Genomic DNA, 16,097 nt, shown 5'->3' with positions numbered 1-16,097 from the left:
TGGTGGCTTTAGCTTTAGACGTGCTGCTGGCTGAACCCTGAACGGCGAGCCAGGCTAGCTGTTTCAACCCGTTTCCAGTCTTTATGCTAAGCTAAGCTAAGTGCACCACGTCTCCAGAGAACGATCTGTTCTCCCAGAACACTGGAGCAGAATATGTCTTATTAGATCAAACATAAATATTAGTACTTTATTGCTCTGTTTACATGTAACCCCTTCAGAATAAAAGCACCTGGCTTAGAGCCAACAGTCAATGTGTTCCTGTCACAATAAGAGTCCCTCTGTTAAATCCCAGAGGTCATGTGGTCAGTACAGGCAGTGGATGGGTAACACAGAGCTGTTCTTGGTCTTTTCCAGCAGTTTCTCTCTCAGTGTTTGTTTCTGGACTTCGTGCCAGACGTATCGAGGGTTTTCTACAGGTGGAGGCTGTCCGGTCCCCGTCCACTCCGCCTTCTCCCCGTCCTCATTGCGCTGGACGTGGTCAGGCACCAGTGCCACCAGCGTGTTGAAGCACACGCCGTCCGTCTTCCCGTGCTGCCGGCCGTTGTGCTGCAGGCTGAAGACGCCCAGCGTGTTAACGTCCTGGTCGTAGTACGCTGACGGCATGGCTTCCTGCACCACCATGCTGGCCGCCCAGGTCACTGTGTGGGTCTTCACTGCTGCAGCCGTGGGCAGGTGGAGCACCGGGGCTGCAGGACACAGAGGGGAGGGGGGTTAGTTAGTTTACTTTACTTCTGCTACAACCTGGAAATATTTTGCAATATCAGACTCAACAAATACAGTAATAATGTTGTTTTTTATTGAACATAAGAAGGTTTTAAAAACTGGAATCAAAGCTACATATTTTAGATACTCTGAGCTGCAGAGTTTTGCAGATGTCGACTGTCCAGACGTCTGCCTTCTCTGATGGCACTCGGCGGCGACGTCTCTGAAATCAGGACTCGGGTCCTCCAGTTAATCCACAGACCTCGTTGTGAGCAGGTTCATGGATGAGAGGCCAGCTAACTGCGCTAACTAAGCTAACGTTAGAGCTCAGCTGAGAAGGTCATCTTTAACGTTTACATCCTGTCCAGTCACAAGCACGTTTCCTCGAGTCGTTCGGCTGAAATCATGAGGACGTGACACTTGACTTGAACTCGTCTGATTTTCAGCAGCATGTTGTTTATGTGACGAGCACCTTTGATGAGCAGGATCCAGATCCGCTGCTCAGCGTTGGTGAAGACCAGGACGAGTCTCTGCACCACGTGTCGGCAGCTCAGGTCCATGGGTAACGTGACAGGATGCCACGGATCCTGACGGTACCTGAAAGCAGCACAGCAGCCAAAGTTAGCATTCAGCTTCACCCTCTCCCTGTTTCCAGACCACGTCGACCAAAGCAGCGTGGAAAACTTGTGAAACAACAATCAAAAGTCAATTCATGCAGCGGATCCTTTTTTCTGCTGTCCTCGCCCATTAATCACCTGAGGGCCCCTCTGATTCATCTGGTAGGCCTCTGAAGGGGCCCTCAGGTTGGGTCTTCACTGGATATAATATATACATATAATAAGATATAATTCACACATCAGGTACTTCCTTTTGACATTTTAGTACTTTTTAATCTAATAACATTTCTTGCAATGGAGTACTTATACACTGCAGTATTGGTACTTTTACTTCTATAAAAGCTCTGAGTGAGATGTGTTAGCTTAGCACAAAGACAGGAAGCTGAGAGAGTTTGATGTCGTACTTCAGGCCACATTCAATGAGACGGAGGATGTCTCGTCCTCTCAGAGCGAGGACAGACTGTCTGTCCCACCAGGACGCCTGGAGAGACTCCTGATCTGCGGCTGACGGAGTCTTTATGCTCCCACCTGAGACACAGAGACATGACACAGGAAGGTGAGTGCCGGACATGTCGTCTCATGGAGGGTTCAGACTCGGTTTTAGCTTCAGGCAGTGACTGATGTGACTGTGGGTCCTCAGAAGAGCAGAAGAACATGAGAGTGTTTGTGTGACCTCTGACCTGTGACTTTGGCCAGGAAGATGAACCGGATCCACTGTGGTCCCTGCTCCTGGATCAGCAGCAAGGTGATTGGCTCACAGTCAAACCCCGCCTCCTCCTTCACCTGTGGGCAAACACAACTGTAACCAGGCAACCAGGGTGTGTGTGTGTGTGTGTGTGTGTGTGTGTGTGTGTGTGTCTCACCTCCCTCTTCAGCGCCTCCTCCAGACTCTCCCCCACCTCCACCCTCCCTGCAGGCAGATACCACTGCTTATAGCAGTCCTGCTTCGCCTCCTGCACCATCAGCACCTCCTCCTGATGGAGCGCGTGCACACACACACACACACACACACACACACACAGCACTTTAAACCGACAACCTCCGATTCAGAGAACAACACAACATGTTTTCTAAAATGTGGCAACTTGTGACATCAGTGCTGTTAGATGTCAGAAACAGGAAGTGATCAGGACAGGTGACCTTATCGTTGAAGATGACGGCGCAGACGATGTAGGTGACGGTCTTCCTCAGAGCGGCGGGTTTACTCTGCTCCAGGCCCACGTCACACCCGGAGACCTCGGACCCCTGACCACTCAGCAGCTTCTCCACCTGCTCCTCCACCTGCTGCCGCTGCTCTGCCTCCGTCACCTCCATGTCTGCAGACATCACACATCAGGTGAGGCACAGCAAGGCGTTTGATCTTACTGCAAACGCTTGACGTACATACTGTGTGTACTGTGTGTACTGTACACACTGGAGTATATGAAGACACTCCCTGTGACGCAAGCACAGCGTTATGAAAAGGTTTGCTCACCTCGTTTCAGTGAGACACAGGTTTTTAACATTTTGTTAGTAGTAACCTGTAGCCTGCTGTCAACACACAGAGTTAACAGTTCAGAGATTAACTCCTTCAGTCAAGTCAGATAAGTAGTTAGCTCACTTCGCTAACGTCATTGGAAAACGGCTTCACGACCTTAACAACACCGAGGAAAAAGAGGGAAATAAAATGACGAACCGTTGTGTGATAAACGGTCCTGTTCACTTCCCGGTCGGCGCTTCCGTCCTGGCCGTCGCTGCTCCGTTTTCACATTTGATGCCTACAAGCTAAACAGGAAATGCTTATACTTTTCTAGTTTGAGTTGGCAAAATAAAAGCGATAGTCTTTATATACTGAACTCCGCATTAGCTGAAAGGAGTTACATTCATCTAAACACGCTCAAAAGTAATCTACATTTAAAAGAATAATAAAGAATGTCTTTCACGGTCCTGATGAGCTTTTAATAGCTTTTGTAATATTAGGTAAGTATTTTTTTATGAAAATCATTTACAGGAAGTCCCATATTGTAGTGTCGTAACGTGTAGTAAGGTCATACGGAGGCTGTTTACATCAGCTAACGTAGCTATTTAAACTCCAGTCAGTATGTTTTATAGATTTATTAACTAACTGATGACTTCGAGTCAGAAACGAACAGTTTCACCAGCGGAAGCGGCTTGAATCGTTTTGCGAGACAGGTACGTTCACCTGGTTTGGTTGTATTACTTGTTTATCCTCCAGCCTGCCGCTGCAGTTGACATTAGCTGTGTTTCTGTGGCTTTTACGTTACTGTTAGCAGGCTGTCACATGCTGCCTGCACGTAAGGCTGCTACGTCTCCTCCAGCTGCCACAGGCTGATATTTGAATGCGTGCACAAATGTATTCACATCTGTGTATCCACAACATGAAAGCATCTCAACACCTTAATGTTTGATTTATTATCGACTCTTATTAATAATTCATTAATCATCCCAATGTGAATGTTGCTGATTGACTGTTAATGGCTTAACGGCTTAATTAATCCAGTTAGAGCTCAAAGATAATTAACATGAATTAATGTCGGATCTGAAGAAAACTCCAGAGAAAGGCCAAGCGACAGAAAACATGATGGAAATCTTTTCTGTTGGTTCCATGTATTAATTTGAGGAAGGTTGCAGCCTCCTCTTTGCTCCACACACACCTGATGTTTGCAGGTGACGTTCACGTCATGTGGTTCATAGACGTCATCGTTTATTCACTAACAGCAACACATACACCTCACACAACGCTAACACTTTTCCTAAGATACCTTTTTTATTTTGTTTGAGTGGAAAACGTGCAAATTTAACATGCGAATAAAAACAAATGGATGGAAACTTTGTTCATAATCATTGTTCATTATCTCAATATGTCTTTTGCTCCGACAGTCAAACGTCGCATCAGTTCAACACCTCATCAGACAACATCTCGGCCAATCAGGGCTCCCCTGCGTGGCCTCCGACACAGAAGAATGAAGTGATGAGGGTGTTTGTGGCTTCAGAGGCTGAAAACTCAACAGGAAAGAGACAAAGTGAAGCTTCGTGGTGTGTTTAGTGTCCTCTGTGTTCAGTCTGTAGCTGCAGCTTTACACTCGTGATACATTCAGGGTCCAACAGCACCTTCACTGTCAGTGATGTAATCATGTATCTGCTCTCACATTGACACGAGAAGTGAATCTGTTGAGGTTCTGAACTCAGAGGTTTTCACATTCACTTCAATATCGTCAAATCTGCTGCCTTCTGTTGTCCTGGTTTCTGGTTTTCTGAACCTTCGGTCTGGTGAGGTTGAGTTTCTGCGATGGTGCGACACAGTAAGCTGCAGAAGCAGGTCCTGGCTCTGTACCGGCAGTTCCTTCGGGCTGGCCAGGACAAACCGGGCTTCATCCCCCGAATCCGCGACGAGTTCAGAGTGAATGCTCATATCAAAAAGACAGACGTGATGCACATCGAGTATCTGTACCGACGAGGACAGAGGCAGCTGGAGCAGCTGAAGGACGTCAACACCAAACAGCTGGGCTCCTTCTCCAAACCCGAAGAAAAGAGCTGATCTTTCATGTGACCCCAATGACACCAAGAAATACATGTCAAAGACTTGGTTAGCACCAAAGTAACATGCTGAGATGCTGCAGGGTGTGATGGCATCACAACAGCAAACAAGTGACTGTTTTAACTCATGAAAACCAATAAACTTCCTCTGACTTCACATGGTAAAAACTGTGATGTGGAAAAACTTCATTTCGCAGTAATTATCACTGTAGCATAGAGCTGAGTAAGGTGTTGTAAATTCTATCCATGTTCATGTTACTCATAAAAAAATCCTGTAGTTTTCCAACTTGACTGAAAGTCTTCAGACTGGCCAGCAGCTCAGTTAGGCTGAGGCTGGACTTGGACGTGGCTCTGCTGCAAGCTAAATGTTAACATCAACATCAGCAGAAAATGCAAGCAAAAAAATATTTAAATGATTAATTGTGGAAACTGTAGAAACGGTAGGAGCGCTGTGCGTTGTCCGCTGGGCGGCAGTAGCGAGTCGTTGCCTGACATACCGAGACGGCACCAAAGAAGAAGAAGTTCGTAAACAGGAAGTGTCAGTCTCTGCAGTCAGAAGGCTAATCTTTTTTCGCTATATATCTGTGAAAATAGCTCATTTAACTCAAACTGTTGGTTACAGAGGACCTTCTAACGGTTTGTTCTCGTCGTAATTGTCCGCTCTTTTTTTGTTTTCGTCGTTTATTCGTCAGTTTTTCAGTGTTGCAGTCATGTCGGGTTCAGTAAACTCCGGAGGAGAAATGACCAACGCTCAGTTGTTTCAGCAGGTAAGGAGGAAAACGCACAAACCAGCCCCAACATCTTACCTTATTTACATAATCCAGTTCAGTTTTGTGTGGTGAATTTGTAGACTGAAGCAGATTACAATTGTATGCAATGTGTAAAATGTGCATTTTAAAGGTAGAATTCGGAAAAAGGTATCGTTGAATTGTGTCCGGATAACGCGATAGTTTTGAATGGATTTCTGAGATTAAAAAACAGGTTTTGATGAATGTGGATTGGTAATAATGAGTAGAATATTATCGTAAAATTCTTTAAAAAATAAAATGGCGTAAAATGGCTTCTTGAGCTCAAATCAGTCTGAATGTAGTAGTGTTATCCCTAGGAGAAATATTTATGTTTATTTTGGACAGGAACTGTTCATACTGTTCGCATGTTACATGTGTAGCCCACATAGCAGCTTCAAATCCCATCACCCTCGTCTGAGAGCCAACCTACATCTGTGATCTGAAGTCCATGTACAACCTGATCCCCTTTCAGTGTTGTCTCCTGTACACACGTGCTGGCTGTGGCGGTTTGCTGCTTTTCATCTGAATGATTTGAATCCTCTGAATGTGTTTGTGATCATGTTGAGCTTTGGACTGTTGGTTGGACTGAACAAACTCTGTGAAGGAGTCACTTTGGCCTCTGGCTCAATGGGTCCACATGTCTCACCAGTTTCACCAGTTTGACAAACCAAACCATCAGTGGATTCATGGAGAAAATAATCAGCTGAAGAATCAGAGAGAACAGAATCATCAGCCACAGTCAGAATGAGCTCCTGCAGGAGTCACAGTCAGCTGATCTGAGGTCAGACAGGACACAGACACGCAGGGAACTGTTCTGCATACTGAGTAGTTTTACTTTGAATACTTAAAATACATTTTCCTGGTTATACTTACATGCTTTTATTGATTAGCCTTGTAAGATGTTTGTGTTGTGATATTATTACTTTTACTTCAGTAAAGGACCTGAATCCTTTCTCCGTTAAGATGAACTTTATTGATCCCGCAGTGGGGAAATTCACCTGTTGTGGCAGCTCACAAGAACACAAGAAGAGTGCAAAAAGTGTGCATAAACAGTTACAAAAAATATAGAGGTGAAATAAATTAACAATTTACAAGGTAAGTAAAAATAGTACACTATAAAGCTATATACTGATAGTACCTGCTCTGAGCCAGTCCTCCTGAATCCATAGACCAGTTGGAGCTGGTTGAGGGAGAGTGTAACATGAAAAGTTCTCATCTATGATCTGTCAATGACTCGTTAACTTTAAAATACCATCATAATGATGTTTCTGAATATGTCTTCCTCCTTCCTGCAGATGGCGCTGTTGCGTTGGCTGATCTCGCAGACTGAGCAGGACCGCACGATCTTGACAGCTGTGACGGGCGTGCAGGTCGGCAGGGAGCTGCTGAACCGGATCACCGGCCAGGACAAAGTGGACGCATACAAGGTAACTGCGTGCTGCCTGCAGGGGGCGCTGTGTGTGGATGAAACGCAAATAGCATGCTGTGTTTTATTTCGATTGGTGTGTGGGAGCAAGCATCATCCATTGACATCATAAAAGATAAATGTGATTAACTAAAAACGTATAATAATAAAGAGCTGATGATGCATGCAATGCACTTTATGATGTCTTCCAGACATGTTTCAGTCTCTGCAGATTTATTATAAAGTTTAACGTGTATGTGAATATTCAACAGTGAAAACCATTTGAGACTTTGAACCTTGTTGGTAGTTGATTTATGATTGGGAGGTTTGACTGTCATCAACCATCCTACATAATGAGTACTTTTACCTGTGGTACCTCTAGTATATTTTGATGTTTATGTAGGACTTTTACTTGCAACAGAGTATTTCTGTGCCGTGGTATTGGTGAAATATTCCCTCTGGCTCATGTGGTTCCTCTGTGTCCTCAGACGGAGTGTATCCTCAGCATCTCGCAGTTCCTCCGGGAGAACCCGCGAGCCTCGCAGGCCGACATCAAAGCCGAGGTGGAGAAGAGAGTTCTGCTTTTCGCTGCTCGAGTCAAAGCTCTGGAGACAGCTCCCACACTCTGAAAACCCCGACATTTGTGTCTCTGTAGCTGAGACCACACCACACATTATTTCTGAGTTTTGAAACACTTTCTTTCATATTATGTATTTGTATGAGTATTAAGTTTATGTTTCACAGAAACCCAGAGTCAGATCTCTGCTGGTTTAAAGAGTTGTGTAAATTCCACTAAAACAGACTGAAAGTCTTTGAAAATTGAGTCAGAGGAAACTGATCGTCTACTGTTGTCGTGTGTGCTGTAGCCTTTAATCGCTGTGTTGATCTGAACTTTCATGCCTTTTCATAATAAAAGTTTGAACAAGCAGCCTCACTGTATTGGTCTTAATGCAGAGACATTCTGATTAGGTTTAATAAGACGGACGGAATATTAACTGTGTGTAGGTCTTTCACATGCAGAGTCGTGTTCAAGTCTGTCAAGTCGTAGTCAAAGCTGCTTCCTGTTTGAGTGGCGTTATCTTTGAAAAGACGCACTGCGAAGGTGTCCGTCCTCCTCCTCGTTTTCCATCCACTAGTTTGATACGCACATGGGTTCTGAGGGAAGAGAAGTCTCAATGGTTACTCTGAACAACTCTTGATTTGTTAAAATAAAGAATAAGAATGACTCTTTTTTTTTTTTAGAAAAATTCTGGTTATTTTTCTGCATGGAAATGGCGTTCATAAATTCATTTTGTTTTTTATTGTTTGTTTAATTCATTTGGCTGGATGAGTTTTTGTACAATTAGCTGTTTAATTTCCACAGACGCCCTGTGGAAATTCAAGAAATGTCCCATGTTGATCCATGCAAATACCCTGGAAGGCTTCCTGCTTAGCTCCATGGCGCTCATTGGCTGTGCTTTAATATGGTCGCGCCTACTTTAGATGTCAGCTTTCCCGATTGGACAACCTCGTCGTAGCGTCACCACACCGTCCTCTCTGATAGGCTGTAAAGAAATGGCGGGGGGACATCTCCGTATTCAAACACATGAACATTAAAAAACTTCCTGGGTAGTGTACCCCCGCAGCAGCGGCTCGTGTACGTCTGGTTTAGGCCGTGAAAACACATTTGAAGACCCGGTTTTGTTTTGTTTTTCGTGCCGGTGTCAGAATGGATGCCTCTCAGCACAACGGCGAAGTTGCGCAGATTAGCGAGAAACTGGAGAAGTAAGTAAAGCTAACGCTAACGTTTTTGAAGCGACTGCAAAACAGTTAGCATCAGTGCTAACGTCCCACTTGTGTCTTTACCGAAGGTTAGCCGTTATGCTAACGTGTTGTGCTGTTGTTAACGTGTTGTCTTGGCATTTCCGTCTGTTGTCAGAAATCATCGGTTCACTGAAGATTAAGCTTTAAGTGAAAATGAATATGAGGGCTGAAAATACACGTTTAGCTTGTGTTTATGTCCCGGATACGTCCAGCCCCAGACTGTGCCCTTCGTGTGTTTTATTGTATTTGAGTCCCAAAGTTCAGTATCTTTAAAAACCAGGAGCAGCAAACACACCATGAGTCAATGTCTCAGTTTGTGTCTTCATGTCTGTTAACATCAGCAACATTTGGTGAAACGAAGAGTGAGAGCTTCTGTCCGGGAAAACCTGTTCGAGAAGAAGTGAAACAGAAACCTTAAGACTAACCTTCAGTTAGTCTGAGAGGTGTTTACGTTTGACTGCTTCAGTTTTCTGTTGTTTCTCAGGTGTGTCTGATCATATTTGCATTAAACGTGTTTGAATCTGTGCTGATGCAGCTTGCGTCTTGTCTTGGCAGGTCTTTGTCCATGGACACAGACGACAAGATGGAAGCATATCACAGGTAATTCTCATCAGTCAGAATCAGAATCAGAATTTATTGCCATGTAAGTGAAGAGGTTTCACATTACTAGGAAATTGTCTTGGTGATTGGTGCATACACAGAACGTAAGAACAAGTAACATATAATGGTAGAATAAAATAAGGTAAAACAAAATAAAATAAGATAAGTAAAATAAATATGGTTCTGGAGGTAGTACAAAAGTGAGGTAGTGCAGGGTGGAAGTAGTGCAAATAGGTGAGGTAAACAGTGCAAATGGTCAGCAGGTGGATCGAGACATGAGCATAGATCAGTGCCTGTGCTGAAGACTAACATGAACTGTGCTCGACAATATTTGCAGCTACAAAGCTGCCTGTTTGGGTGCTAAATAAGTTCCCACACAAACATGTGTGCATTGTAAGTGGATCATTTTTATATTTGTACATTTTGCCAGTGTTGCACATTTTCTGTGTGTTTACTGTGTAACTGTGATGATAAGTTTCCTCGTGCCTAACAGTATATCCTCTGATGCTAAACGTCAAATTTCTCTTCAGTAAACAATTAGTTGATCAACAGAAAGTTAGCCGGCAAGTGTTTTGTTAAATAGTCGTTTAAATAAAGCACAAAGTACTCGACCTAACATCATTCCAGCTCCTTAATTCCTGGGATTATTTCCCTTTCTTTGTCTTACATGACAGTAAATTGAATCTCTTTGGATTGTCCGTATGGGTTCTCAGTCATCCAGGTCATGGTAGACTTAAGTGCTTGAAGCGAAGGCAACTGGACTTTCAGATTGTGGAAGACATTTCACCTCTCATCAGAAGGCAATTCTGATTCTGAAAGACTTCTTTAGTTCCAAAAGCTGATGCGTAGCCCCGGGTATTTAACCTGTAGTGGGGCTGTCACCTCGGAGGTGGTCCTGAGGGACGTTGGCCCACCCTGGTGACTTTGGGGACTTAATGTTCACATTCTGGACAAAGAAGACGGGTGGTAAAGGAGGCCATCTTTGTCCAGAACCTAAACAAGTCCAGTTGCCTCACTTTAAGCACTTAGACGTCACCTTCTCTGACATTTTATAAGCAAGCAGGTTATTTGAGATCAATCATCATTTTGTAATAAATGCGTTCTGTAGACTGTTTTTGTCGTTGCCATGTTAGGCACTGTTGAACCCTTTATTTGACTGATAAGCCAGCAAACCAGAAGAATCTGACAGATTTATAAACATTTGTGAATTAGTCTGGTGGTTCAGGCTCATCGTGATCCTGTTATTGACAAGCTAATGTGAATGAAGAATTAAAACAAAAAGACACTGACAGGAGTTTAAGGCAGGGGAGACAAAAGACCTTGTATGTTGTGTAATATCTCATCTTTTATTTAAACAACACCACACTCGACTGGTCCGCAGTTGGCCCAACCTTTTCAGTGACCACCATGCAAAAAACCCTACAACAGAAGAATGAATAGGCTTGTTACTTAGCAAGTTCCCGATTCCTGTAGAAGTGGACCCAGATACCAATTCAGAAAGAGCTCATCATACTCAACTGGCTCTTTTTTTGTCTGTTTTGTCAGGAGTTAAAATTAGTTCCTTCAGAATTTCTGAGTGGTCAAACCATCCAAGTTCTACTTGGATGGTTTTCTTCTTGCTGGTGATCAAAAAGATTTAGAACATTAGTTTTCAATGTTGTCTTACTAATAAGCCAATGTTTTCTTTCCTTTACAGATTAATTCAAGCTGGTAAAGATGCTGCCAGACAAGGGGACATGCACAAAGGACTGAAGTTCTTCAGGTTGGCGTATGACATCCACCAGAGTCAAAAACTTGAAAGCAGAATCAAGAAAATTGAAGAACTTATTTCTCAGGATGACTCTGAGGATGACGAAGAGTTTGTCGATGTAAACGGCAGTGGTTTAATGCTTTTCAAAGATTTACATGACAAGCTTTATGACTACCAGAGGAATGGAGTGGCCTTCTTATACAGTCTCTACAGAGATGGTCTTAAAGGTGGGATTTTGGCAGATGACATGGGCCTCGGTAAAACCATCCAGGTGATATCATTCCTCTCTGGTATGTACGATAACGAGCTGGTTAAACACACACTGCTGGTCATGCCAACCTCACTCATCACAAACTGGACTAAGGAGTTTGCCAAATGGACTCCTGGCATGAGGGTCAAGGAGTTTCACGGCACCAGCAAAGGAGAAAGGACCAGGAATTTAGAGAAAGTTCAGAGGAGAGGTGGCGTCATCATCACCACGTACACCATGCTCATGAATAACTGGCAGCAGTTGTCATCACACCACGGCAGAGAGTTCACATGGGACTACATGATCCTGGACGAGGCGCACAAAATAAAGACCACAACCACCAAAACGGCCAAAAGCGCCTACGCCATACCTTCAAAAAATCGAGTTCTTCTAACGGGTACTCCAGTCCAGAACAACCTGAGAGAAATGTGGGCTCTTTTTGACTTTGCTTGCCAAAGCACTCTTCTTGGGACAGCTAAAACATTCAAATCAGAGTACGAGAATCCCATCACCCGCGCCAGAGAGAAGGATGCGACCCCAGGGGAAAAAGCTCTCGGCTCCCGGATGTCTGAGAACCTCATGGCCATAATAAAACCCCACTTCCTCCGCAGGACAAAATCAGAAGTGCAGAAAAACAAAATGAACGGCACACACTCCTGCAAAGAGGAAGCTTCAGACAAAAAGGACAGGCAAGTTCCAGAGCCCTCACAAAAAGACTGTGGAGCAGTCATGCCCACGCTGACACGAAAGAATGACCTGATTGTCTGGACTTACCTGAGCTCTGTTCAGGAAGACATTTACAGGCAGTTCATTTCCCTGGACCACATCAAGGAGCTGCTCATGACCACCAGATCACCTCTGGCTGAATTAAACATTCTGAAAAAGCTGTGCGACCATCCTCGGCTGCTCTCTGCTGCGGCCGTAGCCAAGTTAGGCTTGGAGGAAAGTACAGCTGAGGGCCAGCATAGTGACGACACGGAGGCAGACGCGGCTCACGGCATCGCCAACGTTCCTGACGACACCTTAATATCCGAGTCCGGGAAACTCGTCTTTCTCTTTGCACTTCTCGAAAGGCTCAGACAGGAAGGCCACCGCACCCTCGTCTTTGCTCATTACAGAAAAGTGCTTGACATCATTGAACGCATCCTGGGCAACAGAGGCTTCAAAGTAATGAGACTGGATGGCACGATAACACAGATTGCAGAGAGAGAGAGACGCATCTCTCTGTTCCAGACGGACCAGCGTTACTCCGTCTTCCTCCTGACCACCCAGGTTGGAGGAGTTGGCATCACTTTGACAGCAGCAAACCGAGTTGTGATCTACGACCCGAGCTGGAACCCGGCAACAGACGCCCAGGCTGTTGACAGGGCATACCGCATCGGCCAGACTGAAAACGTCGTCATCTACAGGCTGATCACCTGCGGCACAGTGGAGGAGAAGATCTACAGACGGCAGGTCTTTAAAGACTCCCTCATCAGACAGAACACTGGGGATAAGAAGAACCCTTTTCGGTACTTCAGCAAACAGGAGCTGAAGGAGCTTTTCACTCTGGAGGACACACGGTCTTCGTCCACGCAGATCCAGCTTCAGGGCCTGCACTCCAGACACCGACGGACAGACCCAGAACTAGACGAGCACATCGCCCACCTCCACGCCATGGAAATGTTTGGGATTTCTGACCACGACCTCATGTTCTCTCTCGACGTGAACCATGATGAGGCCCCGGAGGACCAAGAGGAGCACCACTACATTGAAGGGAGGGTCCAGAAGGCCCAGGAGCTGATGAAGGCTGAGTCCGAGTTACAGATGCAGCTGGCAGAGAGCATGGCATCCAGCACAGAACCAGCTTGGCTCAGACAGCCAGTGGAGACTAACAAACGAGAGCGGTCTCATGAGAAAAAGTCAAGTAATCCAAGACCAAGTCCTTCCTATCCACAACGTGACAGCGACTTTAACAGCTCACTAATAGAGGTCGAATTGGACCAGTCGGGGTCTGGAAAGGACAACAGCCAACCGAGTGATGGAGTTATTGATCTTACTGTAGATGTGAGTTTGACAGAAAAACAACATGCAGCAGAAGTAAGCCAAGACAAACTTGCTGAGCAGGACCTGGATTCCCTGGAGCACCAGTCTGTCAAGCAGGAGAGGAGTTACCTGGAGGCAGCAGACCCCTCTACTCAGGAGGTGATAGAAGAGTCTTTGGTGACGTCGGAGGCCGCTGATGCCGCAGCAGGTCCTGTGGCAGATGTTTCTGTTCAAGAACTGCTGGACGAGTCAGTCATGTCTGAGGCTGCAGCAGGAGACAGTAGTCAGGCGTACGTTACAGCAGTTGATGAGGAGGAACATCTGCTAAACGGAAGTTCACACTCAAAATACAACTGCAGGATGGACCCGGGACATCCACATGTCACACCCCTGCAGAACAAACGATTGTCTGTCCTCCAAGCATCCAATTCGAGCTTCAAAGCAGACACATCGTCCAGAGTCAGCACAGGGCTCGAGTCCTTCGAAGGCAACTTCAATTTACAGCTGGAGGACAGTGACATGTTCTCAGACCACGATGTCTCGGATCATCAGGAAACTGCAGCCGAGGAGAAGAAGCTGCTTTCACAGCTGCAGATGGAGGGGAGTTTTGATGTAAATAAATCCCTTTCTGAGAGACAACAAGCAGAAGCACTTGGTCAAAGCCTCAGCAACGTCCATACCTCTAAAATGGATGAGTCAATGAGTGATTCCATCATAACTACCAAGAGGAAAAGAGCAGCAGTGATTTACGATAGTGATGAAGGAGGAGATGATGATGATGATGATGATGATGATGATGATGGCGGCAGGAAGGAGCTGAGTAGGAGTCAACTTTACAACTCCTTTCAGGTTCTTGGAGCTTCCACACCTAAATCTGCACCATCTGACTCCACTCATCCCGTGTTAAGAAAGAGCATAGGAGGAAACACGTCTGTGGCCTCACGCCGGTCCCTCCTCCAGTCCATCATCGAGGACATGGACAACCACAACCAAGACATGGAAGATGAGGATGAAGGGGATGAGTACGAAGGTGATGATGATGATGACATTTCAAATTCTGATGAGAATGAAAAGGAGCGCATCCTCGGTTCAACCCACGATGAGCTTCAGCTGGAGGAGACCATCGGGGAGACGTTAAACACGGAGGGGGAGGAGGAGGGGGAGGAGGAGGAGGAGGAAGAGGAGGAGTATTACTCTGAGTCAGCTGATGACATTAATGAGTCAGCAGAGGAAATGAGTAATAAAATGGAAGAATCAACCAGCGAGCCTGAGCTAACCTCCTCTGAGAGGATGGATCAGTGCACTGTTGACGCAGCAGTCAAGACAAAAGACATAAAAGACATGAAGTCTGAGGACGAGAGCTACGACTCTCTGGTCAGCAGAGGGAAGGAGCACTACAGCCGAGGGAAGCTGGACGACGCTCTGGGCTTCTTCCTGAGAGCTATTGACATCAGACCTGGAGATCCTGAAATCCAGCTGATGACCATCCAGCTGTACCGGCAGCTGAGTCAGAGACATTAAAACCTGCCAGCTGGGACAATCTGTCAGTCGGGGCCGTGCTGGCTGTTCAACAAATCCCCCGCTCACACCAAAACCACCAGGTCCACGTCACGTAGGGCTGGTATTGTTTTAAAAATGATAGTAGTCCCCTCAAAGTGATACCGATACCACCAGAGTACTTCATTTCATACTCATTATGTAAATGGTGGCGTTCAGGGGTGTAGCAGGATGTAACTGCCGACTCCTTCAGATATCCTGTGTTCACCTTCATCACCCCACAGACTGTGTGGTTACAGGTTGCATTGATATAATATGTTTGGATTATTTTCCTAATCAGTCATTAACTCATTACTTTGACAGGTTTATGTGCGTCACTATTTTCTTGAGCCCAAAGTTGTGTCATCAGATGCCAACAGTCCAGAACCTCGAAGCACAGAACGGTTCACGATTCACCGCGGGTTGGAGCAGCGCGTGTGCACCTTTGAGAAGCTCTGGTTATTAAATGTGTGACATTTTTCCGTGGAATCCCACAAAGACACAGCGGTTCCCTAAGACGCACTACGGCGTGTGTTCGTGGTGGTGGAGAACGAAGGTGTGGTTCACTGAAGGGTTTTCAAAGGGGGCAGAAGGTGAATGAGGCTGTGACACACGCCGTACTTGTTGGTACTCGTAGATACTTTGACTGGTGGTTTTACTCTGCACATGAGGTTTGTTGGACGGAGACGTTGGTGATATGACTAAACTGAACTTAGTCTTTAAATCATTAACTCACAGTACTTGAACTTTTGCACGGAATAACATGTAAAGACATCAAGGGTGGCACAATGTTTCCTTTAAAAACTTAATGTTTGGCACACAAATAACTTTTATGACTGTAGCAGTTTGTGTGTTTGTGCTGCATGTGTTCAGTGGTCCAGCAAACGGGAGACACCCGCCTGTTCAATAGCGTCCGTTTACATGTTCAGTTCATTTTGTCCACACATTATGATAAAACTTTAACCTTTTCCTCCTTATCTGTTACCTGTATGTATGTATCTTAATGAAAGAGTTCAAAAGAAGTTTTCTTTCTTTGGGTCTTCACGTGGAGTTGCTCTGTGTGCAGACGGGATTGCAGGGAAAG

The 16,097-nt window shown here is 45.4% G+C and overlaps 3 protein-coding genes across 5 annotated transcripts; 2 read left to right on the top strand and 1 right to left on the bottom strand.

The window, feature by feature from the left end:
- Positions 1–158: 158 nt before the first annotated feature.
- On the bottom strand, positions 159–3,101 carry nudt18 (nudix (nucleoside diphosphate linked moiety X)-type motif 18). Of its 2 annotated transcripts, none has more exons than XM_046386544.1 (7): positions 2,995–3,101; positions 2,460–2,635; positions 2,183–2,293; positions 2,000–2,102; positions 1,724–1,847; positions 1,175–1,299; positions 159–686 (listed from the first exon to the last, which is right to left on the bottom strand). In XM_046386544.1, the coding sequence occupies exons 2-7, from the start codon at positions 2,631–2,633 to the stop codon at positions 304–306; spliced, it is 1,020 nt and encodes a 339-aa protein (XP_046242500.1). In that variant the 5' UTR covers positions 2,634–2,635; positions 2,995–3,101; the 3' UTR covers positions 159–303. The 2 variants fall into 2 exon arrangements, with proteins under 2 accessions (XP_046242500.1, XP_046242499.1); XM_046386543.1 differs by lacking the exon at positions 2,995–3,101 and adding an exon at positions 2,794–2,966.
- Positions 2,505–5,017, top strand: sdhaf1 (succinate dehydrogenase complex assembly factor 1). 2 transcript variants are annotated; one of them, XM_046386547.1, is made up of 2 exons: positions 2,505–2,655; positions 4,200–5,017. In XM_046386547.1, the coding sequence occupies exon 2, from the start codon at positions 4,609–4,611 to the stop codon at positions 4,855–4,857; it is 249 nt and encodes an 82-aa protein (XP_046242503.1). In that variant the 5' UTR covers positions 2,505–2,655; positions 4,200–4,608; the 3' UTR covers positions 4,858–5,017. The 2 variants fall into 2 exon arrangements, with proteins under 2 accessions (XP_046242503.1, XP_046242502.1); XM_046386546.1 differs by lacking the exon at positions 2,505–2,655 and adding an exon at positions 3,319–3,491.
- A 3,588-nt stretch (positions 5,018–8,605) lies between these two features.
- ercc6l (excision repair cross-complementation group 6-like) lies at positions 8,606–16,045 on the top strand. The gene is made up of 3 exons (XM_046386542.1): positions 8,606–8,813; positions 9,408–9,452; positions 11,149–16,045. The coding sequence occupies exons 1-3, from the start codon at positions 8,758–8,760 to the stop codon at positions 14,996–14,998; spliced, it is 3,951 nt and encodes a 1,316-aa protein (XP_046242498.1). The 5' UTR covers positions 8,606–8,757; the 3' UTR covers positions 14,999–16,045.
- Positions 16,046–16,097: the final 52 nt, after the last annotated feature.

Source organism: Scatophagus argus, chromosome 4, assembly GCF_020382885.2.
Source record: "Scatophagus argus isolate fScaArg1 chromosome 4, fScaArg1.pri, whole genome shotgun sequence".
NCBI lineage: Eukaryota > Metazoa > Chordata > Actinopteri > Scatophagidae > Scatophagus > Scatophagus argus.
Note: the sequence above shows the minus strand (reverse complement) of the source record. Positions and strands in the feature narration are given on the sequence as shown.